This window comes from Monodon monoceros, unplaced genomic scaffold, assembly GCF_005190385.1.
Source record: "Monodon monoceros isolate NGI ecotype Baffin Bay Population unplaced genomic scaffold, NGI_Narwhal_1 Super_Scaffold_21, whole genome shotgun sequence".
NCBI classification, from domain to species: Eukaryota; Metazoa; Chordata; class Mammalia; order Artiodactyla; family Monodontidae; genus Monodon; species Monodon monoceros.
Window position 1 is genome coordinate 139870871 of NW_021703778.1, and position 23800 is coordinate 139894670.

A 23800-nucleotide genomic window follows, 5' to 3' on the forward strand; every position below is an offset into this window, starting at 1 on the left:
CAGCATCCATGATGTATAATTTTGGTATTCATTTTATTTTTAGTCTGTTATTTACCACTTACTTCAGCTGTAGGACTTCTGTGACTTCGGTTATTGTATAAAAGCTGTTGCATTCTGATCTCAAGAGGAAAAATGAACAATAGGTGTTGAGTTTCAAGGAAATGGCTTTCCAGATCCTAAACAAAAACTTCACAGTCTAGCAATAAAACACTCATGATAGCAGCGCACATAACAAAATGTTTTATTGTAATGGAATCTTTTTAAAATGAGTACCTTCAGAGAAATCACACTAGCTGTCTGCAAGGTTCAAAAGATGATTTAAATTGGCTTTAAATACAGTAGAAGGAAGGTGTTATGCATTCCCTCCTCAATCTTATTATGTGTGTTAGTTTGCTATTAAAAAAAAAGTGGTTTAGAAGTTTAAATGGGCTTCCTTTAATTGTCCAGAATTTTATACTTGTCTGAAGAGAAGAAGAATTTAAAGGTAATTGCTACTTAATAGTAGAATAAGAAGAAATATAAAAAGCTCAAGAACAATTTAGCTTTGCTCTTCCCACATACAGTACATTCAGAATGCAATTAACCTCTTTCCTTTTAGACACGGAGATACTCAAAAAGCATTTGGAATATTATCAACCAGATCTACCAATCACAGTTTTTTATGGGTCATCTACAGTGAGCATAGATGTTGTCGAAAATGTACCTTGGAAATTATTTTCATCACACAGTAACAGTCATTGCCAAATAACCTATCTATAAATGGATATGACATTCTAATCTCAGTTTTGTAAAACACAGCAAAGAATCAGGAAGTAAGCAAAAAAAAGGCCTCAGAGTAGCCAAGAATAGATGTTACGTTACGAAGTCCATGTAATAACACTTCACAGTGTACCCTATGAGAGCCTTATCTAATTATGAGCCATAAAGTTAGAAAAAGCTTGGTTCAAATCTTAGTATCTGAGTAATTTTGGCCAAATTGCTTAATCTCTCTCTCATTTTCCTCATCTGTAAAATGGGATGACAATTGTCACCTCATGGGATTATTGTAAGAATTAAATGAAATAATGGATATAATGCTTAGATGTTTCTTTAAAAATAGTAACTTCTATTATTACTATTATTATTATCATCCCAACAATATAACTATTACTACTGCTCTCTGGTTCCCAAACCAAAGGCCAGCTTTAAGGGTCAAGATGATGGCAGTCTAGCATTAAGGGGACCTACAGAAAAAAAAACTAGGGGAAAAAAACAGAAACAAGAACTATAGAAACACCGCCACGTGTACTGTTATGTTATGGTTTAATACCCCTGTGACCCAAAATCTCTGTATCATAGCAGAGTAGAATCAATCCATAATGATGGCTGTAATTCATCAAAAATATTAATGTTCATCATATTATTGCAAAAGGTAATGAGTGAGTGATCCTTTCTTCTTTCAACCAACGAGCAAAAATAGTAAAAAGAAAAACAATTTGGGTGCTTAAAAGGGTAATTTTTCAGCTACTTTTAAATCTCAGCATTCCCTAAGAATTTTGCATCACTCAAGATTCATTAATATAATAAAAATTTTAGCTGAAATTCTATATTAAGGGTAATCAATAAAAAAAATCACTATTATTAACCACCTGCCCTCTTCACACTCACACCCCTCTGCACACCCCCATGATGAGCGTTCATGTCAGACTTTTGAGGAAGTATAATTTGATAATATTCTTAAATTACTATTGCTTTAATTTTGTTCTAGTCATGGTATTTTATTTATTTTGACATTTCAAAACATTCCCTTCATAGGAGGGAAACTTTTATGTTTATTTCTGAGTATAGTCTTAAAGGGCTGAGAAATACTCATCTTGAACAATAGGTAGTTATCTGATAGACATGTATTACCAGGTAGTCTTCAGATAAAAAGAATGATTGTTATTCTCCAGCAGAAAAAAAAAAACGTATAGACATTGTTAACTAGAGGGGTGGAGAAACTCCAGGATTTGGCATATGCTTCTATGGCACTGGCAAGAAGGAAAACAATGTAAACTACAGAAAACCAGGAAGTTTGGTTACCTGAAAACAGAAGATGCTAAAAAAGAATTAATTTAAATGCTCTCGAAACACTTCAGGTTATAAAGATTTAAAGGAGAGTCAACAGAAAAGAACTTTCACACAATAGGTGACCTGTATGAAGAACCATGTAACAAGAAAACTGCAGTATTTAACTTACTACTCAGGTTGCTTAGCAGTCACTAACAAACAACCTCTACTTTTCCTCTAGCCTGCCAACGACATTTGCAACTTTGGATATTGATGGTGTAAGAAAAATAATCTTTGCACTACCAGGTAAGAATAATTGAAATAGTTTCTTTTGCTTTTTCTGGAAAAATAACCAAAATCTTTTTGTTTCCCAGGTGACCAGTCCCCTGTCAGAGCGCATGATTTGGAATCTGACACACCTGGGTTCAAATCCCAGCTTTTCATACTGTATGACCTTGGACAAATCACATAACTTCTCTGAAGCTGTTTCTTCATCTGTAAAATGGGGCTACTTAGGGTTGGTGTGAAAGTCAAATTAGTATCTTTCAAAGCACATTTCAGACCCTAAGATGATAATCAGGAGTTAAGTGTCACTACCTCTTTCTAGGGCACCTGCTTTTCCTTACAGGAAATTGGTCAAAGTTAGCAGTATAATTACCTCTCACAACTAGAGTATTATGCTCAATGGGCCAAAGGGCCTTAAATCGCCCATGGAAATACTAGAACAAAAAAGTACAAAGCTGCCTTTGGTTCTCACCAGATTTGGACTGGTTGGGGAGAGCAGCAACACAGGAGGGACTGCAAATGCTGATGCTTCTCAGCCAAATCCCAGGCATCATCAGTCTGACCACATCATTATCCCCACCCTCTCCCACGTGAGCAGAAACTCACGTGTTCAGATTATAGAAAAAGCAAAGTGGTTCAGTTTACAATTTTTGGACTTTGGCTGTGCATTTAAAGCCAGGTTTTAAAGCCATTACTAATCTTGATAAATTCTAAAGCAGTTTAGAAGTTTTGTGTATCTACTTATTTTTTTCAATTTTAAAAATTATCCTCTGATCTGTAGCAGTGTCCCATTCTCTATTTTTTGGCATAGATTCCTTTAGAAAATAACCTACTTATTCCTTTCAGATGTACAAGTCTGGTGGCTTTGGGATATTTACCTGCTTTTTTATATTAAATAAAGCTCAAAATAGAGATAGAAAGAAAAGAAGGCAGACAGAAAATTTTAGAACTTTAAAAACATGTTTAAAGCCCCTATCTGTAAGCATAAAAGAGAGTATGTTTCTCTCATATAGGAAATTTTAAGAGCGAGGTCATGTAAATAAAGTTTTAGTCTTCAAACGATTTCTGTGGTACAAAACTCCTTAGGGCCTTTAATACATCCCTAGATACTCTGAAGACCATTATATAGAGAAATGAAATCATCTTCCTAGCTTCATTTTGACTAGAAGAGACTGTTTTTGTTGTCTACAGAAGATATGACTTGACCTACAAAGTATGTTATAGTGGGAGCCTATTTTGCCATTACTAAGTGTTGTTGATCTGCCAAAGAAGTTATAATTAAATAGCCTATTTTCAAATTGCTGCTTTATTTTGAGATTTTCACTGCTCAGCCTGAAAGTACCAAAAGAGGGCAGCAACAATTCACATGTTCAGATTGTAGAACCAGCAAAGTGGTTCTTTTTATAAGGATTTGAAAACTCAGAATTGGATTTTTGGTTTCTTAAGGTCCTTGCAATTAAAGCCATTACTAATCTTGATAAGTTCTAATGCAGTTGAAAAGTTATGTGTTATCTACTTGTTCTTTTTTTAACTTTTTAAAATTACTATAGTAACGTGTTCACTGTAAAAACACTAGAAAACACGGATAAGCATTAAGAAATGTTATCCATAATCTCCCTCCCCCTGAAATAACCACTATTTGCAATTTTCTTGTTGTTGATTTTTCCAGTCCCTTTTCTTATATAGAACAATTCATTTTTTATAGAGTAATTTTATAAAACAGTATCATTACAAGAATACTGTAATCATTGTTGAGCAATAGCTTTCTTATTTATTTTTCTTTTATTTTTCCTTTTTTTGCTTTTCCAGAAAAATTTCCATCTGTTTATATTTTGAGGCAAGAGGAAAGCAATTGATTCTCATTAAGAGTCTGCTGTCCTGTGGGACAACTCACTTTTTCTATTGAAATAATCAATGTCATTCATCACAACTTTTTTTAACAACTTAAAAAAAATCTATTCTTAACTGCTTTTGTGGGTAGAAGAAAATTAAAGGTATGCTTTTAGCTAGTAATAGGCTAAACTGACCACTGCTTTTATTTTGATGATGAAATTAGCAGCACAAAGCCAGGCCAAGGTAACCTAAAATATAATAAGCATTCCCCACCCCCTCTCTCTATATATATATGCATACTCACATACCACTGTATAAAAGTATTAGTAAAATTTGAATTTTAGAACCAAAAGGAATATTAAGAATCATATAATCCAAACCTTTCATTTTGTGGATGAGTAACGTTAGACCCAGAAAGGTTTGGAACTCTTGCCTGGGTCGCATGGCTTGGTTAGTTGACAATACCACACAAGAAGCGAAATCTGTTATTCTCAGCTCAGTCATTTTTTTCATAGCCCACCATACCTCTCTTTGAAGTGCATGACACACCCAGATTTCTTCTTGGAAAGGTACAGTTGAATTCCTCAAATTTTTCTTATAACTGCAAAAAAACTTGGTATTTGTATTAATCTGCTCAGGCTGCCATAACAGAATATCACAGACTGGGTGGCTTAAACAACAGAAATTTATTTTCTCACAGTTCTGAAGACTGAAAGTCTAAGATCAAGGTGCCAGCAAGGTTGGTTTCTGTTACGATCTTTCTTCCTTGCTTGCAGATGGCCACCTTCTCTCAGTGTCTTCACATGACCTTTCTTCTGTGTATACACACTCGTGTTTCTTCCTCTTTTTATAAGGACACCAGTCCTATTGGATTAGGGCCTCACCCTTACAACCTCATTTAATTTTGGTTACCTCTTTAGAGGTCCTTTCTCCAAATACAGCCACATTGGGGGTTAAGACTTCAACATATGAATTTGAGGGGAACATAATTCAGTTCCTAAGAGTGTTCGCCTTCAAGTCCTTCACGTCTTAAATCATTGTTGTTGTTTTTTTCAGTTTAAAGAAAATTTTGGTTAGAGGGGATTATGGATAAATTTCTTTATTCTTATCCTACTTGCTAATTTTTTTTTGCACTGAGCATGTACTACTATGGTAATTTTAGAACATTTTAAAAATAGCAAGTGCAAACTCATTACTAAAGGCTTTCAATGTACGGCTCTCAGGAAAACAGATATAAATGGTGTCAAACAGCTTCTGTGCATCAGAAGTCTCTGCATTTCACTGCTAGATCCAAATATTTACACCCTCTGTGGCATTTGGTCAACTACAGCTCTATTCTGGCATCCTTTTGGATTCAAGGTGATTCAGAAGAGGAACGCTAGTGGTTAGTCATTTCACTCTCTATGATACCTGAAGGTATAGACAGTCATAATTATATGGCAAATTTTTATATGTGTACTATAAATAACTGCTTGGTTGACTTTCAGGGAATCCTGTGTCAGCCGTGGTCACCTGCAATCTCTTTGTTGTGCCTGCACTGAGAAAGATGCAAGGCATCTTGGATCCTCGGCCAACCATCATCAAAGCCAGGGTAATGTTTTCTAATGACCGGAAACCAAAATTGAAGCCTAATAACAAATTAGGGTATGATTTTTTAACTGCCCAAAACAAACATCTAGAATTTTATATTAGTTTTGAGGAAAAATGTGGTTTTAGTCCCCTCTTCATGATAGAAAACAGAGGGAAAGGAGTCCCTTTTATTCCCTTCCCACATTATTCCATGACTCCTAAAGTGAATAATTTTCTCCAGCTAGAAGTCCATTTAGGAGTGGATATGTAATGAAAAATGGTCAATAGAATACTAAACTAATACTAAACCTATATGGAAGGAGGGACAAGAATTTCCCCTATGTAAACTTAGAGAGAACAGCAATTTAGCTGATCACTTTTTCTGTGACCCCGCTGATAAATTTTAAACAGTTCAGAAAAAGACAATTAAAGGACAAGAAAGAGACTCTAGTGAAGAAGAAGAAAAGGGAGACCATATTGTTTGGAAAAAGGACCACTAAGGCTGAGGAATTATACCTGCAGTAAAAATCACTCCGAAATTATAGTCCCCTTCTCCACCAACACTAACTTCAGTTTGCTTTACTACTACTAGTAAACTAATTATGTAACACAGTTTCTATGTAATAACTAATGAACAATTTTCCTGGCAATTTAAACTATAATACTAAATCAGTACTTTTCTTTCTTTTAAGCTTTACTAAGGTATAATTGATATACACAAATTGCACATATGTAATGTAGACATTTTGATGAATTTGGACATATGCAAACACCTGTGATACCGTCATCACAATCAAGGTACTAAACATATCCATCACCTCCAAACATTTCTTTGTGTTCTTTGATTTGTTTGTTTATTTCATGCTAAGAACATTTAATGTGAGAACTATCCTCTTAAAGTATTTTAAAGTGCACAATACCACATTGGTAACTGTAGGTGATATGTTGTACAGCAGATTCTTTAAAACGTATTCACCTTGCATAACAGAAACTTTATATCCATTGAGCAACAATTTCCCTTCCCTCCTCCCCTCAGCCCCTGACAACCACCATGCTATTCTCTGCCTCTGTGAGTGACTATTTTAGATACTCTCTATAAGTGGAATCATGCAGTATTTTTGTAACTGGCTTATTTCACTTAGCATCGTGTCCTCTAGGTTTATCCATGTTGCCTCATGGAAAACAGCATGAGGTTACTCAGAAATTAAAAGTAGAACTACTATATGATCCAGCAATCTCACTTCTGGGTATATGTCCAAAAGAATTGAAATCAGGATCTCAAACAGATATTTGCACCCCAGTGTTCATTATAGCATAATTCACTATACAAAGATAAGAAAACAACCCAAATTTCCAACAACAGATGAATGGATAGGGAAAATGAAGTGTATGTGTACAATGGAGCATTATTCAGCTTTAAAAATGATCAGTCATTGAACATCAAAAGGTATAATTGGATACCTGTTATATGAGAATATAATGGCCTATGGATTGATTAAAAAACATATTGAAAATGAGAGAACTGTCTATGATTTATAAGAAATATAAACCAGTTTTATTATTATTCGGAGATGAAAAATATAACTAGGTTATAGAAACTTTGGAAAAATTAACTTAAAACTGATCTGCACCAACAGGTGTAAGAATTTTTAAAGTTACTTGATAAATTTTAGATGATTTATAAGGCAGATGAGCTCGAGCGCCTCTCTGTTGGACTAATGAAATCAGTGCCTCATAACTTCTCTAGTACTTTTAAAAGTTAGTGTAAAGCTCCTTTAACCACTCTTTGGAAGTTTTGACCAGACTTGAGCAGAGTCCGGGCCCTTAGTACCAACCAGGGCCTGGAGCATGTCACGTGGGACCTCCACTCTAATAGAATCCCCTCTGGTCATCTGTTTTCTCACAAACTCTCTTCTCCAATCTGTGTGGCTTAGTCCAGCCTCTTCCCTGAGTCTCCTGGAGCTTTCACCTTCCCCTCATTACCACCATCAAACCTTCCCAAGACTTTCAGGTCTTTGGCAATCGTCTAAAAGTCTTCTCTCCCTCACCTCTTAGAATCAGTTGCTTTATTTTCATAATTCTAAATAACTTTATTTCTGCTTCAGCAACTCAATACACATATCCTTTTTAATACCCTGAAGTGCTCCATCTCAAAAATCACCAACTCTGGTATACAGTTTAGGAACAATGGCAAGTTACCTACCAGTAGATATAAAAGAATTTAAACACTCCTATAACACCTTCCCTTTTCCCTTTCCATAAGTCCCTTCTGGCTTTACCCCTTTCCTCATCCAACCTAAATCCTGTGGCGTATCACTTCAGTGTTTTTCTAACACCCTCAAATTTTTTTTGCCTCTTCTTCCACGAACTGTAGTAACTCTAAGAATCCACAAACTTAGATCAATCCTCCCTTTTTTGTCCTTCAGTTTTATTCCCAGGGCACTGAGTACAACTAGAGAAGAGAGTACAGCTGTTCAAGCTATCACTTCCAATTTACAAACCTCAGCAGGGGCCAAAATTCCCCTTGATGATCCTTTTATATCCTGTGGATCAACTTTTTCCATTCCTTACTGCAGTCTTCCAAATCTTCACCATTCTCCTAAAGCGCCCTCCACCATCCACATCCCCTGTGTTTTGTAGCCAAATAAGCTGGTTTGAATGATGGCTCCAATGTTTAATGGTTTCTCTTCTAATCCTGCCTCCTTTTAAATCCCTTTTCTAACTCTAATCATGTCAGCATCTCCAATTAAAATTCTTCAATGCTTCCCATGACCGCAGGGTTAAATCCAAACTGCTCAAGTGAGCACAGGAGGCCCTCCATCCCAAGGCCTGTTTTCCCCTCCAGCTTCATCTGCTTCCCATCCTGCACTCTGACCATACCAAGCTTTTTACTGCCTCCAGAACGGACGTGAGATCTCCTACCTAGGAGGTTCTCTCCTAATCACCCCCATCTCTTTTCTCAGCTTGGAAAATTCCTTAGTCATAAGACTCAGGCATCATGCCCTCTGTGAAGCCTTTCTCAGTGTCCCTAAGAAGGGTTGATTATTTACTTCTTTGTGCCCTATTACACTGTGTTTGCAATTAATTATTTACTGTATTAGATAATTCTTTGAGGTCACTTCTCTAAAAGATGGACAGGACAAAGAGGAAGGAAAAAAATATTTTCCCCTTTTTTTAAGTAACAAACTTTGTTTTTAGAGCACATTTAGGTTCATAACAAAATTAAGTGGAAACTACAGAGAGTTCCTGTATTACTCCTCCTCCCCACCCCATCCTTACACACACAACCTTCCCAGCTGTTGACGTCCTGCACCACAGTGGTACACTTGTTACAATCAATGAACCTACAGTGACACATCATTATCACCCAAAGTCCATAGTTTACATTAGGGCTTACTTTCAGTGTTGTGTATTCTAGGGGTCTTGACAAATGTACAGTTACATGTATCTACCATTGTATATCGTACAGTTTCACAACCCTAAAAACTCTCTGTGCTCTGCCTATTCGTTCCTCCCTCCCTGCTCACCCTTGATCTTTTTACTGTCTCCATAGTTTTGCCTTTTCCAGAATGTCATATTGTTGGAATCATACAGTATGTTACCTTTTCAGATTGTCTTCTTTCACTTATTAATATGCGTTTGTTCCTCCGTGTCTTTTCACGGCTAGATAGCTCATTTCTTTTTAACAAGGAATAATATTCCATTCTCTGGATATACCACCATTTATCCATTCACCTACTGAAAGGTATCTTGGTTGCTTCCAAATTTTGGCAATTATGAATAAATCTGCTATAAACATTTGTGTGCAGGTTTTTGTATGAACATAAACTTTCAGTTCACTTGGGTAAATACCAAGGACTGTGATTGCTGGACTGTATGATAAGAATATATTTCGTTTTGTAAGAAACTGCCAAAATGTCTTCCAAAGTAGCTCTACCATTTTGCATTCCCACCGTAGTGAATAAGAGTCCCTGTTCTTCCACATTCTCAGTAGGATTTGGTGTGGCCAGTGTTTTGGATTTTGGGCCTTTCTAGTAAGTATCTAGTGATATCTCATTGTTGTTTTAATTTGCAATTTCCTAATGACTTACGATGTTGAACATTTTTTCATATGCTTACTTCTCATGTGTATATCTTCTTTGGTAAGGTGCTCAATTCTTTTGCCCAGTTTTTAATTGGGTTGTTCATCTTCTTATTATTGAGTTTTAAGAATTGTTTGTGTATTTTGGATAACAGACCTTTATCAGGTGTGTTCTTTTTACAATTATTTTCTCCCAGTCTGTGGCTTATCAGCTCATTTCATTGACCTTTCTTTTTTTTTTTTCTCATTCTCTCTCTTAGACATTCACATGTAGAGCATACCATACAATACTATACCAAATAATACAATTTTATCTCTTGAGTGACTACTGTGTGCCAGCAAAATATTCAAAGGCAACAGAGGACTCCTAGTCCACAGCTCACTGCCCAGTTTTGAAAGAGTAGAAGAAATCGGCAGAAGTGAAACATCCACCATTTGCAGTGTTTTTCCACCAAAATATTGATATATGTGTATGTTTACTCATGGTACATCATTCTTATAAGCACTGAAGCTTATAGTAAATAGGTGCTGTCTTAAGCTAACTGATGTAATATACCAGAACTATAATGTCAGTGTAACTAAATACATTGGTGAATAAAGTATTCTGCATTTCAGTAAAATACCATAAAAATCTAATTAGCTTCATCTCTTGCTACAAAAGGAACAGCTGTTTGTGAGGCTGTGAAAAAATTTCATTCACTTTAATTTGATGCAATTGATTCTTCTTTATTAAATTAACAAATATCTTCCTTTAAAACAAACAACCCCATTTTGTAGATGAACAAACAGGTATGGGAAAGCAAAATAAGTTGCCAATACAGCACATCGGTTAGCAGTAAAACTGGGAGTAGAACCTAGGTGCCAGTATCTTCCCAGTACAGTATTTGCTCCACTGTACTTCCATGAGCCAGTCAGTGCCATTGCTGGGGAAAAACCTTAAACACTTAGCAAATGACACAGCCACATGAATAGCTCTTGTGGTCTAGTACTGGAGAACGCACACACCCACACACTCAGGTTGAAAGACAGATTTTTGTCCTCAGGTAAGCACAGAATAATTTAGGAACAATGGCAAGTTACCCCCCAGTAGATATGAAATAGGGTATAAACATAAGTAATATCATGTGAAAGAGTAGAGTGTGATTTAATCAAGGAGAAACACCCTAGAATTGAATTTTATTCTGGATTCCAGAGAAAAAGCATAATTAGAATGTTTTAATATACTAAGTAGATTATTAGAATATTTTAAAACAAAATAACCAGAATGGATTAGAGATAAACTCACTTCAATAAAATTTCCAGGTCAAGTTTTAACTGTATTATTTAATCCAAGCAATATCTGTTTTAGTTGAGTAAAGGATTTCTAGACCATTTTAAGATAGAGTAACTTAAATGATTATTATGCTAATGGAAAATGTTAATTCTCATGCATTGGAATGAGTCTTGTTTTCACTAACATTGAACTAATCTTTGATGGGCTATAGATCATAATTATGTACTGTATAAACTTGTTCAAGTTATACCTTTTAGGCACCTGCTACCAACACATTATCACCTTGATCAGATTTCAGGATGAATTTAATGACATAGATTAAAAAAAAAACCAGTGGCTCCAGGTTGAAGGTTGATTGGTCATTCTGTATAATGTGTGTGAACAGAAATTGGCTATGTTACAAAGATATGAAAGATGCCATTCCATAGCAAAGACTCATTCAGAGGAATTCTTTTAGTGCCAGTGATGTGACCAAACCAAAGTGGTATAACTTTTATGAGACTATTTTTATTTGCTTTAATGAGATTGTTTATCAGTATTGGGACTGATATAATCAGTCCTGATAATAGGATAATCTGATAATCAAGAGAAAAGGAAGTAACTATCCCTTTTGATTAATCTCTAAAATATACAAATACCTCATGCAACTCAATATCAAAAAAACAAACAACTCAATCAAAAAATAGGCAGAGGAGTTAAATAGACATTTCTCCAATGAAGACATATAGATGGCCAGGGGGCACATGAAAAGATGCTCAATATCACTCATTATTAGAGAAGCGCAAATCAAAACTATAATGAGATAGTCAGAATGGCCATCATCAAAAAATCTACCAACAATAACTGCTGGAGAGGGTGTGGAGAAAAGGGAACCCTCCTACACTGTTGGTGGGAATGTAAACTGGTACAGCTACTACGGAGAACTGTATGGAGATTCCCTAAAAAACTGAAAATAGAGCTACCATATGATCCAGCAATCCCACTCCTGGGCATATATCCAGAGAAAACCATAATTTGAAAAGATACATGCACCACAGTGTTCATTTCAGCACTATTTACAATAGCCAGGACATGGAAGCAACCTAAATGTCCATCAACAGAAGAATGGATAAAGAAGATGTGGTACATGTATACAATGGAATATTACTCAGCCATAAAAAAGAATGAAATCATGCCATTTGCAGCAACATGGATGGACCTAGAGATCATCATACTGAGTGAAGTAAGTCAGACAAAGACAAATATCATAGGATATCACTTATATGTGGAATCTTAAAAAAGGGTACAAATGAACTTATCTACAAAACAGAAATAGAGTTACAGATATAGAAAACAAACTTAGGGTTACCTGGGGGTAAGGGGGGGAGGTGAGGAAGGATAAATTGGAAGATTGGGATTGACCTATACACACTATTGTAAAATGGATCACTAATAAGGACCTACTCTATAGCACAGGGAACTCTACTCAGTACTCTGTAATGGCCTATATGGGAAAAGAATCTAAAAAAGAGTGGATTTGTGTATATGTATACCTGATCCACTTTACTGTACACCTAAAACCAATACAACATTGTCAATCAACTATACTCCAATAAAAATTTTAAAAAGGAAGTATCCCTTTCATATTAAAGATAAGTGTATGAACGAGTAGCTGAATTAGCACCTCAGTAAATCTTTACTGGATGGATGGATGGATGAATGGATGGATGGATGGATGGATGGATGGACAGTTGGATGACACACCGATGAATGGATGTTGAGCTTGTATGTTTGTGTAGGTCTACCTCCTTTATTTTCAATGTTAAAACATCTGCCTTGATTTCTTAATTCATAGGTCAGAGGTAAAATTAGAATTCAAAAATAGACTTTATATTTTTCATCTGCCCTTTTTCCTACTGCGGGTACCAACTTCTTAGCCTTCTTTTCTCTTTTCACCAGAGCAACGCAACCTCTGGACTTCCTGTATTAAGAACATAAGGTGGCAGTGGTGGAGACAGCAGAATGCCAAGATATTTCCATGTCCATTGAACTCTTTGCACAACTGCCACCACCCTGTAGTTTTAAGAGATGATCAGGTGATCAAGTTTGTTTTCTTTTCCTCGTTTTTCTGTAGTTATCATGTGATGTAAAACTGGATCCTCGCCCAGAATACCATCGGTGTATACTGACTTGGCATCACCAAGAACCGCTACCTTGGGCACAGAGTACAGGTTAGTCATTCACACCTGCAGGTATCTCTATACACCCATCCTGTTAAAACACAAATTTATGTATAACCTCCTTCCTTGAGTATACCTAATTTTGTAATTATTGTACATTTTCCCTTTTGAAAGATTAGATGTTAACTTATTCCTAAAACAGTGTAGCATAACAGGACAAGAGTAAAAAAATAAATAAATAAAGATTTTGTTATTCAATGGAGCCATATTTTCTAGATAAACATTTGAAATACAAATCTAAAATTACAGAAGATTTTTATCTGTTTGTTCAACCAGTAAGTTCTGAGCATAACTTTGATTGTAGGAAAAGGAGGGGACTGGGCTATGCCACCCATCAGCGTGAGATTAAAGCCCAATTAGAGTGTGATTCTCTGTAGCCTTTACTATACACTAGATATTGGTAAGATTTAAGGACTGAGAAATCAACGTTGATAATTCAGAGTTCTGAAGTTACCTGCTGTAGACTTTAAACTTTTATCCCCAACTTCTCTAGTCATATTTTACCTGACTTTTGATGGGATTCCAGAAAAAATTAAACAAAGGTCCTATCAAGTGCAAACATCAGCTAGCACAGTGAGTAGGTCTCTGATGGGCTTTGCCATCAGACTTGCATTCAAATTGGCCACCAACTAATTAGTAGGACCCTAGGCAAGTTATCTAACCTCTTTTGAGTCGTTGAGAATTAAGTAAGGTAGTTGAGTAAAAGGTCTACCACCTTGTCTGGTACTTAGTAAATACTAAAGAAATGGTAGCCACTGCTGTTATTATCATTATTATTTTAATAGGGTTTAAAAGCCTGTCTTTTCAGACACACGTCACATTTTAGCCTGAATTGAGAAATTCTATGGTATTTTCCACAATGCTGTAAAATTTTGGTTTTGTTCTTTTAAGCAATAATTTGTAATGTTTATTTTTAAAGTTCAGTGAGAAGGTAGTAGGATACAGTAGCAAGGCCACCTGAAAAAGGTACTGGGAAGTCTGATCATCTCTCTTCCTCTTGAAGACCTGTGTTTCTGTTCATCAGTTTTTATTCTGAAAAGGACTGCAAGGGCTGCGCACGCATACGCCATGACGCTGATGCTGCTGTAATGAGAGTGTTTCCTCCTAGGTAATCAGATGAGCAGCCGCCTGATGAGCATGCGCAGCGCCAACGGATTATTGATGCTTCCTCCAAAGACAGAGCAGTACGTGGAGCTCCACAAGGGCGAGGTGGTGGACGTCATGGTCATCGGACGGCTATGATGGTCACCAGCGGGAGAAAGCTTTGATGCATGTCTACATACCATTGACTGTATCCTGTAATATGCAACGGCACAGCTAGTTTTTCTGATTTGGATAAAAGTTGATCTGTATGGTCAACATCTTGAACTATATTTCAAAAGAATTTAAATACCTTTTAAAGAAAAAAAACACCTAAAAATAAATCTTAACAGACAACTCTATTCTGATTATATCAAAGCAGATTTTTCCTTTCTTGCAAATTGCTTTGTGTGTTCAATGCTAGGTCTGATAGCGATAGCTTTTAGTAGACAGCAGTAGGTGCCTGCAGAACTTGTGTTTTTCTCATCTTTAAAATACAACTACTTATGCTCTTAAATCAAGGCTGTCTGCTTATTTATACTATCGTAGGCAACACTTGGATTTCCCTTCTTAGTATGCTTCATAACCGCTTTACAGAGAGCTTTTGCTTGTTCTTTATCATGTATCTCGTGTTTATGTGCACAGTGCCAAACAAAGAGTGACTGGGTGGTGGCCCTGCCCTGCCTCAAGGAGAACCGTCCCCGCAGAGCGTTCGGGGGTGGGGGGGCCTCGCATCCCAGTAGCCTCATGGCACAGTACTCTTGGGCAGTAACTGGATACCTTTTATTTGAACAAACAAACTGGGGGGAAAAAATGCTTCCTTAAGTGCTGACAGCCTTTTTAACCAATACATTTAAAATTGTACAGAATAAAAAATAAAATCAAAGACTGATCTTGTACAGATATTAGTGTTACCAGCATTCATGTGGAAATCAAGAGCAAAGAAAAAACAATGTTAAACAGCTCTGTACCATAACATTTTCTGTAATGATACTGAAACTTAATGAATAAAAAAATCCTCGATCATTATTTAAAATCCAGTGTGTGTTGGCCTTGTTAATAAAAAAAGAGAAGATTGTTATGCCATTCTGATGGGGTTCTGCCTGGATAAAAGGAATAGTTAAGATGGCTTAGCAAGGTTAAGTGGTATAAAGGAGATTTTTAAAAATATAGAGTAATCTATATTTTACTGTAGCATTGTGCAAATACAGATTAGAAAGTAGGAGAGAACCTGTAGTTGGTCTGGTCTTTCCAGTCATAGCTGGAGAATAGCAAGCAAATTTAGAGGAAAGATAGTTGATAATTTAGAAAAAAACTACATTTTTATTTCAGATGTCATAAAAACAAATTTCAAACATCTACAGTTCCTTGGAATAGAGGGGGAACATAAGTAGTGAGCCATAAAATTGCCGATGAGTACCTGGACATTTTTTTTATCATGTTTGGAAGTGAAAAATGGGAAAAATCTGTACTGACTATAGAAAATACAGTTGAAATATATGCTATCCACAATGGCTTCTTTAATAAAAACTTAGGGGCACTTTCCAAACAGTGGTAACGGGGGACATTGAATATGCTATAGAGTACTTAGTAAAGCAAACAACAAAAATTAGCCCACTAGTAGACAAGGTGCCAAATGATGGTAATGAAAAAAGCCAATTTGTAAACAATAAATATTTGATACTTATACTTGATATTTCCAAAGTTGAAAATAAAATGTTCTACATTTTAAATTTAGTTTATATGTTCAATTAAAGAAGATAAGGTTAATTAATAGAGGTCAAATGAAAGCTCATGCAAGGAGTTCTTTACCTACATTCATCCAAGAAATATTTATTAAGCATATACTGTGTGCTTGAGTACAAGGTACATCATGCTATACTATTTACAAGAATGAATAGGGATAATTGCTAACATTACAGTCCATCAAGGAAGATTAAAAAAACATGTGCAAGTAACCATAATATTTGATATGTTTGATATTTGATAATAACATGGTAGAATGTGTAAAATGTGATAAATGCTGTAATTCAGTTTTAAAGGGTTGGAGGAGTTCAAATGAGAACCTTCTACAAGGTAAGATTTCAAGGGGTAAGAAATTTTAGTGGGTCTTGAAGTCAAGGTAGAATTTTAAAGGTGATAATGCAGGAAGAAGGGTATTCTAGAAACAGAATGTACAATTAATAATAATTGTTATTTTTATTATAGAATTTAAGATCCACAAGGGCAATAATTTTTGTTTTGTTTACTGATATTATCCCCAAATCCTTAGAGTTCCTGGCATATGTGCATATGGATAGGCAGAAGTAAATATTTGTTCCATGAAACATTATACAGAGCTTACCAGGCACTTTTCTAAGCACTTTTCGTATGTTTAATTTTCACAACAACCCTGTAAGTGTTATTATTCCTATTATAGATGAGGAAACTGAGGCACAGAGAGGTTAGGAAACTTGTCCAGGGTGACACAGCTAATAAAAGGAGGAGCCAGGATTCAAACTTAACAATCTGGCTTCAGAGTCCATATTCCCAAACACTAAGCCATAGAAACAGAAAATTGATATATTTGTAAGACCAAAACAGTACATGTTTGAGGCCCAAACTATGGACTTCTTGAATACCAGGGTAAGGAGTCTAGATTTATTCTAGAGACAATTAAACCATTAGAGATTCTTGATCAGGGAAGTATTAGGATCATTTTTTGGGAAAAAAAAAATGCTCTGGCAGCATTGAATAGGATAGACTGGATTGGGGAAAAACTGAAGAGAGACACCAATTAAGAAGTGATCATTATTGTGCAGGTGAGGGGTGACGATAGCCTTAACCATAATGTTAGAGGGGTAATGGTGATAGGAAGGTCATGACATCTGAGTGTGCCTCTGGACCTAAAAAATGGAAAGAATTTTATGACTGATTACAAGTGTTGGAAAGGAAGTTAGACAAATAAGAGATGTTTCAAAGTCTTTAGTCTTGGCTGACTGAGAACATGTTCAACAAGAAACAAAAAAAAGAAAGTCAGAAACATGGATTTTGTGGAGGAGCTGGTAAGTTTGGACATGTGTTTGAGATGTCAGAGGGGCCCTAAGGTAGCCATGTCCTGTTGGCATTTGAAAGTATAGGTTAGGAGTTCACAGAAGAGATACTGGCTGAATATAACCTTGGGGATCCTTCACATGAAGGTAGTATTTGAAACATAAGGGTAGATAGGAAAGATTATTAAGGAAGGACTTGCCAAGAAAAGAGGACAGAGCCTTGGGAAGCACCTTATTTTGGAGTGTTGGAGGAAAAAGCCGTGGATGCAATGAAAGGAAGAGCAGTTTGTAGAAGAGGAAAAACAGGGTACTGCAGTGTCCCAGAACACGGGAGGAGAGTTTCAAGAAGGAAAGATAATCAACTGTCAAAAATAAATGTCAAGAAGAATGAGGGCTCAAAAGAATGTATTGATCAGGCAATCATTTGTGAGCTGCAAGAGTGCAATTTCAATAATGGGTTGAAGGCAAAAGCCAGATAGCAAAACAGAAACCGTGACTATGAAATATTTGGAACTTGGGCATGAGGAAAGAAAGATAGACACAGGATGGTAGCTTGAACCAATAACAAGATGAAGAAAAGACATTTGTTTGAAAAACAATAGTAGTGGGCATATTAAAAATTTGAGAGTAAGGTTCCAGATGGGGAAAGGAGAAGAGGAAGGAAGGGCTGGATTAAAGGACACTGATGGCCCAGTTAGGCTGGAGAAGAAAAGGAACATTTTTCTTTCTGAATTAGAAAAGGAAAAAAATAGATATGAACATATTTGAGGTAGATTCAAGGGAAATTTAATTTAAAACTTAAGGGTCAATAAAATGGTTCTACTTGGCACAGTGAAAGTCAATGTCATATAATCTATTTGCATTATTTGACCAAAATTATTTTAAAATTATGTATGTATGATGTATTACAATTCTTTGTCTTAGTAGTTGATATTTAAATAAAAGATTATAAGGTGTTTTTAGATTCTTGCTTATAGCTGTGTGGAAGTTAAGCAGTTCCTTTTTTTCATGTTTGTTTGTTTTTTCTTATGATTATACAAGCAGTACATACTTATCCACCAAAGTCTACAGCAAGACTGCCACCCCCACTAAATTGACCCAGCCCCTTCTCTAGGTCACAAAGAAGTGCTTGACCCTCTTCTGTCAAGGACCCACCTTTCTGCCCAAGCCCTATACTCTACTCTATCTAACCTATAGTGTCACCTCTCCCTACTTACATGCTTTCCCATCAGCTTTATACATCCTTAAAATTCTCCTATGTCCTAAAAACAAAAATGAAAACCTCCCTTAGCCCCCTGCCTACCCATAGCAATTACCCAGTCTTTCTTGTTCCCTTCAGAGCTTGACTTTCAGAAAGAATTGTGTATATTTATCTATGTAGTTTCCATTTCTGGGGTTCTTCATTCTTTGGTGTGGATCCACATTTCCATCTGGTATCATTTTTCTGTTGCCTGAAGGAGTTCCTTTAAAATTGTTGTGTGGGTCTGCTGGTGATACATTCTTTCAGCTTTTGCATGTCTGAAAAAGTATTTGTTTTGCTTTTGTTTTTGAGAGAGATTTTTGCTGGGTATAGAACTCCAGGTTTATAGTGTTTTCCTTTCATTACTTTAATTGCTTGCATTGTTTCCAATGAGAAATCTGCTGTCATCCTTATCTTTGTTCCTCTGTACATAGCATATATGTTTTCTCTGGCTGCTCTTAAGACTTTTTTCTTTGTCGTTGTTTTTGATTGGTTTGATTATGATGTGTATTGGTGCAGTTTATTGAGGTTGAGGTTTATTGAGCTTCTTGGATCTATGGATTTATCATTTTCACCACGTTTGTAAAGTTTTCAGTTATTTCTTTAAATACTTTTTCTGTTTGCCCCACTCTCTTCTCTCTTTCGGATACTCCAATTATCTGCACATGAGGGCACTTGAAATTGTCCCACAGTTCACAGATGCTCTTAATTTGGGGGGGACTCTTTTTCTCATTGTGTGTTTCATTTTGGATGGGCTCTGTTGCTATGCTTTAAGTTCACTACTCTTTTCTTCTGCAATGTCTAATCTACCATTAGTCCTATCGAGTGCAATTCTCATCTTAGACATTGTAGTTTTTATTTTATTGAAATATAGTTGATTTACAATATTGCATTAGTTTCAGGTGTACAGCATAGTGAATCAGGTGTGGGTTTTTACAGATTATATTTCATTATAGGTTATTACAAGATATTGAATATAATTCCCTGTGCTATGGTAATTCCTTGTAAGCAGTTCCTTTTTAACCTGCTTTCTCGGTTCTGTGCTTTGGTTGTTTCAAATCATGTAACACACAATGAAAAAAAGAATATAAGCAGATTACATTTACCAAGTAAACGCTATTAAGTGATGTTGCATGTTACAGCAAGTGGATCCTTTGGATGGCTTTTGTTTTTTCAATTATTTGCTAACCAAAAAAACTTTGTGGATCTAACCCATAACCAACTCTTGATCTTCATGAAACCCTAATAGGTAAGTCATTATCATTCCTAATTATAGAAAGTAGGGATTTATGTACATATAGAATTCAAAGCAAATAAATTATGTATCTTATTATCCCAATGATGATGGGTGGATCTATGTTAAATAATACATTGTATTCTAACAGGCTTATAAGAAGTGTTGAGCTCAACTGTCTATAACAGAGTTACATCATTATAGAGTTCATTTATAACTTGGCCTAGAACCAAGAGGTTAACAAGTTGCTCAATTCTGGCCATTTTGTAAGGTCAGTTAGCAATATGTCTCCTGTAGTCTTTTGTAATAATTCAATAATTTATTTAACAAGCATATATTAAGTTCCTACAGTATGCAAGGCTCCATGCTAGGCTCTGAGGATACAGTGATGAATGAGACCAAGACTCATATCCAAGAGAAGACAGATTATGAGAAAGCAAAAAAAAAAATTTTTTTTGAAATACAGATTATGAAAAGTCTATGAAGAAAATCCTATTATAGTTAGAGAGTAACTGGATGGAGCCCTAAATCATATTCAGTTTTGTAAGATCCAGCCATTAAGAAAGGCAGAAATTACACTCAGAGACTTTAGCGTAACAATAAGTTAAATCTGTGTTGAAGATCTGGAAAAGCACAAAAGAAACATGGAAATGTCAGAGATAATAACTATAGGAAGCGGATACCACAAAAAACTAGGGCTGGGAGATGGGAGGAAGAGGTTAGAATTATCAGAATCTGGAAGCTCAGAGGTCAGACCTCTTGGAGCTAGGACTCAACCCTCCAAGGAAAGGGCACTGCCCAGATGCTAATTCTGAGAGTGAGGGGAAAAAAAGGCTAGAACAAGTTGCCATTACCAGGGTGACAGAGAGAATCAAGAAGCAATCAGGAACGAACACAAGTCCCTTCTTCGCTCCCTCTGCTTGCCGAGTTCCCTGTAGTCTAATGCAGCCTATTGTTCAACCTAACAGGAAGCCAGCTGGCAAAAAAAAAAAAAAAATGTCATTAGCTGAGTTCCAGCCCCAGCACCACAATGTAGAATGCAATGGTGGATTTAGAGCTGAGAGACAATCACTTGTCTGGGGATTGAGGAAAGGGTTCTCTAAACAGGTGACATTTGAAGTCAGATCAGAAGAGTGAAAATAAGCCCCGCATGTTAAGAACTGAGAGAAGAGCATTTCAGACAGAGGAAAGGGCTTAAAGAATACAACACCAGAAAGGAGATAGAAGCATGATGAGGGAGAGGGGAGGGTTCTGAGATACAGCTGGAGAGAACTGAAGCCGGGATGCAGCCAGATCACGCTCACACATGTATAGGCTCTTGGGTGTATACTGAACACACACACACACACACACACATCCCTATGATATATGTCAAATAGCCTAAGAGCATGGGAAGCCACTGGAGGTTTAAGAAAAAAAGCCTCTTATTTACTAAACACCTATTGAATACAAGGCACCATGCTAGACAAGGGCTCCTGCAAACAAGGAACTCATCCTTCCTGCCTTCTACACCTGTTCCTCTGCCTGTGTTTTGTTTCTTTGTTAATGGCACCACCATTTACCCAGTTTCCCAAACCAGAAACCTCTGAGTCACTCTTTCTTCTCACTTCCCACATCCAGTTAGTCACCAAGTTCTGTCAACTCTACTAATAGTTCCTAAATTAACCCTCTCTTTTCTAGTCCCACTGCTACCATCTTAATCTGTATGCCTCCAGAATTGCCCTCCCTGAGTCTGTCCTTCACACTGCTACCAAAGTGATCAATGCAGAGCATAAATCTCTCTGTGCTAAAACTCCTCATCAGAAAACTGCTGCAACAAATTAAGTCCAAGCCCCCAGTTAGGTTCTTTAAAGTCCTCTGTGATCTAGCCCCTCCCTCATCCACCTTCACTATCCCCCCTCACTTAACACCAGACCATTTGCAGTTACCCCTTCAAAGCATGTCATTTTATGCCTCAATGCCTTTGCTCAGGCTGGCTAATCTTCCAAGATTAACCTTGGACACTAACTCCTCCAGGAACCCTTCCCTAAATCCCCAAACTGGACTTAGTGCCTCTTATCTGTGCTTCCACTTATCTCTGCATCCCACTGAATTTATCTGCTTATATCACCCCTCCTCCACTTGATGGCAGAGACTGTTCACCTCTGTAGCCCCAGGAAATAGCAGGTACTCATTGCTAAACTGACCAACAGAACTGACCTTGTATAGCACTCACCAGGGAGCCAGAGACAGAACCTGGCATAAAAACTTCATATCATGCTTAGGACATGCAGTAGAGAGGACCTCATGCAGGCATGAGCAAGTTGGCACATCTCATGAGGAACAAGAACAGAAGGTTAATTGGTCATGGACCTCATTTCAACAAAGTGCCTCAGACTCAGAACTATGACATCATCTCCACGTAAAGTTATAAGTATGGTTTAATACGCTGTGCACGTTAAAAAGCATTAATATTTTAAAGGTAAATATTTAAAATATACCATGATTTTTATTTCCCTCTTTTGGTATTTCTTCACTTTTTAAGATACCAGTAACCTCGAAAAAAATAGAAGTGAGAAACGAAGAGTTTCATCAAGACATCAGAATTAGTAACACCAACATGGAAGAGATGAATCAGATTTATGCAGAAATGTACCCTGGTCCTGAGTCAGGAAGCACAGAAAATGGCAAGGGATCACACAACAAATATGCTGAATGAAGAAAGAGCCAATGGTACTCATACAACTAGAGGAAGAATTTGTCCATCCGAAAGAGGGCATTCAGGATAAAAGACGGGAAAGGGAGTGTCTGAGGCAAAAATAAAAGGAAACCCTTTGATCCTGCACATGTACAGACTGCCCTTGCCTGCAGGCTGAGCCAGTTATACGTGGAGAGTTATCACCAGAGCTTGATGCCAGTAAACACTCCATTTATGCATGCAGCCCTCAACACTGCTTCTGGGAAAACTGCCTGATACACATCCTATGGGAGTGGATGCTGTGGTCTCCCTGACCCCAACACATGGTCCCGCATGGAAGTTACCGTTCTTAAGGAAATAGGAACCCTATCATCCACTCAAAAGCTCAGATGATATTTATTCTGAGAGACTGAATATCCTCTGGGCCCTGTCCAAAGCAAGTGTTTGAATCTAGAATATGGTGACCCAAATGAAGTTAATTCACTAAGGTCATGCCCCCCAGGCCTAAGTGGTGAGTTTGCATCCCCTGGTGCCCTTCCATCCTCAAGAGCAGGGGAGGGAGTGGCTAGACAGGTGGGCATCTGCAGCACTGGACCACAACGCAAAGGTGAAGAAGGACAATCTGACAGGGAAGCCACAGAGAAAAGCAAAGACAAGTAACCTAATCATGTATCTTCAAGAGAGAGGAGAACTTCAGAGAGAGAATACCATGCAGTTCTTTACATTCATTCATTCACCCAACAATTACTGAGTGCCTACTACAGCACGTGTCAGAATATACTAGAAGCTGGAGGTATGAAGATAAAGAGGCCTCTGCCCTCTAAGAATCCTACCTTCTTTTGAAGTTTTTCTTCATAGAAGCACAAAGCGGCTTAAGTATGTATAAGTCTCTGAAAATTGGGATGTTGGTAGATTGAATGATAAATTATCACTTGAATGATAAATGATAGTGTTTTCAACTTTCTCAGTATGATATCTTTTCCATGGTGGTCCTATGGCTAAATTGGCTTTTCTCTCCAGGGAAGCCTCTGAAAACTTCACATGGCAACCAGAACTACTGCTCCTGAGCTGTGCAGCTCCACAGGAACGCTAGCAACACCTCACCCCAGGGTTAGGGGCTGACCTTCAGGGCTGCTGCTCCCAGCGTTCTTCTCTTACTTCAGAGACTACGTCAGCACATTATGAGGCAGGAGCCTTAGAACAATGCCCAGGGAAGTCCGGCCTCATGTGCTTCTTTCACTAAGGGGTA

The 23800-nt window shown here is 37.0% G+C and overlaps 1 protein-coding gene across 2 annotated transcripts in view; it reads left to right on the forward strand.

Annotated features, from left to right (window-relative positions):
* The window catches only part of GPHN (gephyrin), a 619699-nt gene extending 604295 nt beyond the window's left edge, over window positions 1-15404 (forward strand). The window contains exons 20-23 of one of the 2 annotated variants that reach the window (XM_029239205.1): window positions 2270-2334; window positions 5634-5737; window positions 13183-13279; window positions 14397-15404. In XM_029239205.1, coding sequence (XP_029095038.1) covers window positions 2270-2334; window positions 5634-5737; window positions 13183-13279; window positions 14397-14530 — 400 coding nt within the window. In that variant the 3' untranslated portion in view covers window positions 14531-15404. The remainder of the gene's footprint in view (window positions 1-2269; window positions 2335-5633; window positions 5738-13182; window positions 13280-14396) is intronic. The other variant, XM_029239207.1, reaches the window with a different exon arrangement.
* The last annotated feature ends 8396 nt before the right edge of the window (window positions 15405-23800 follow it).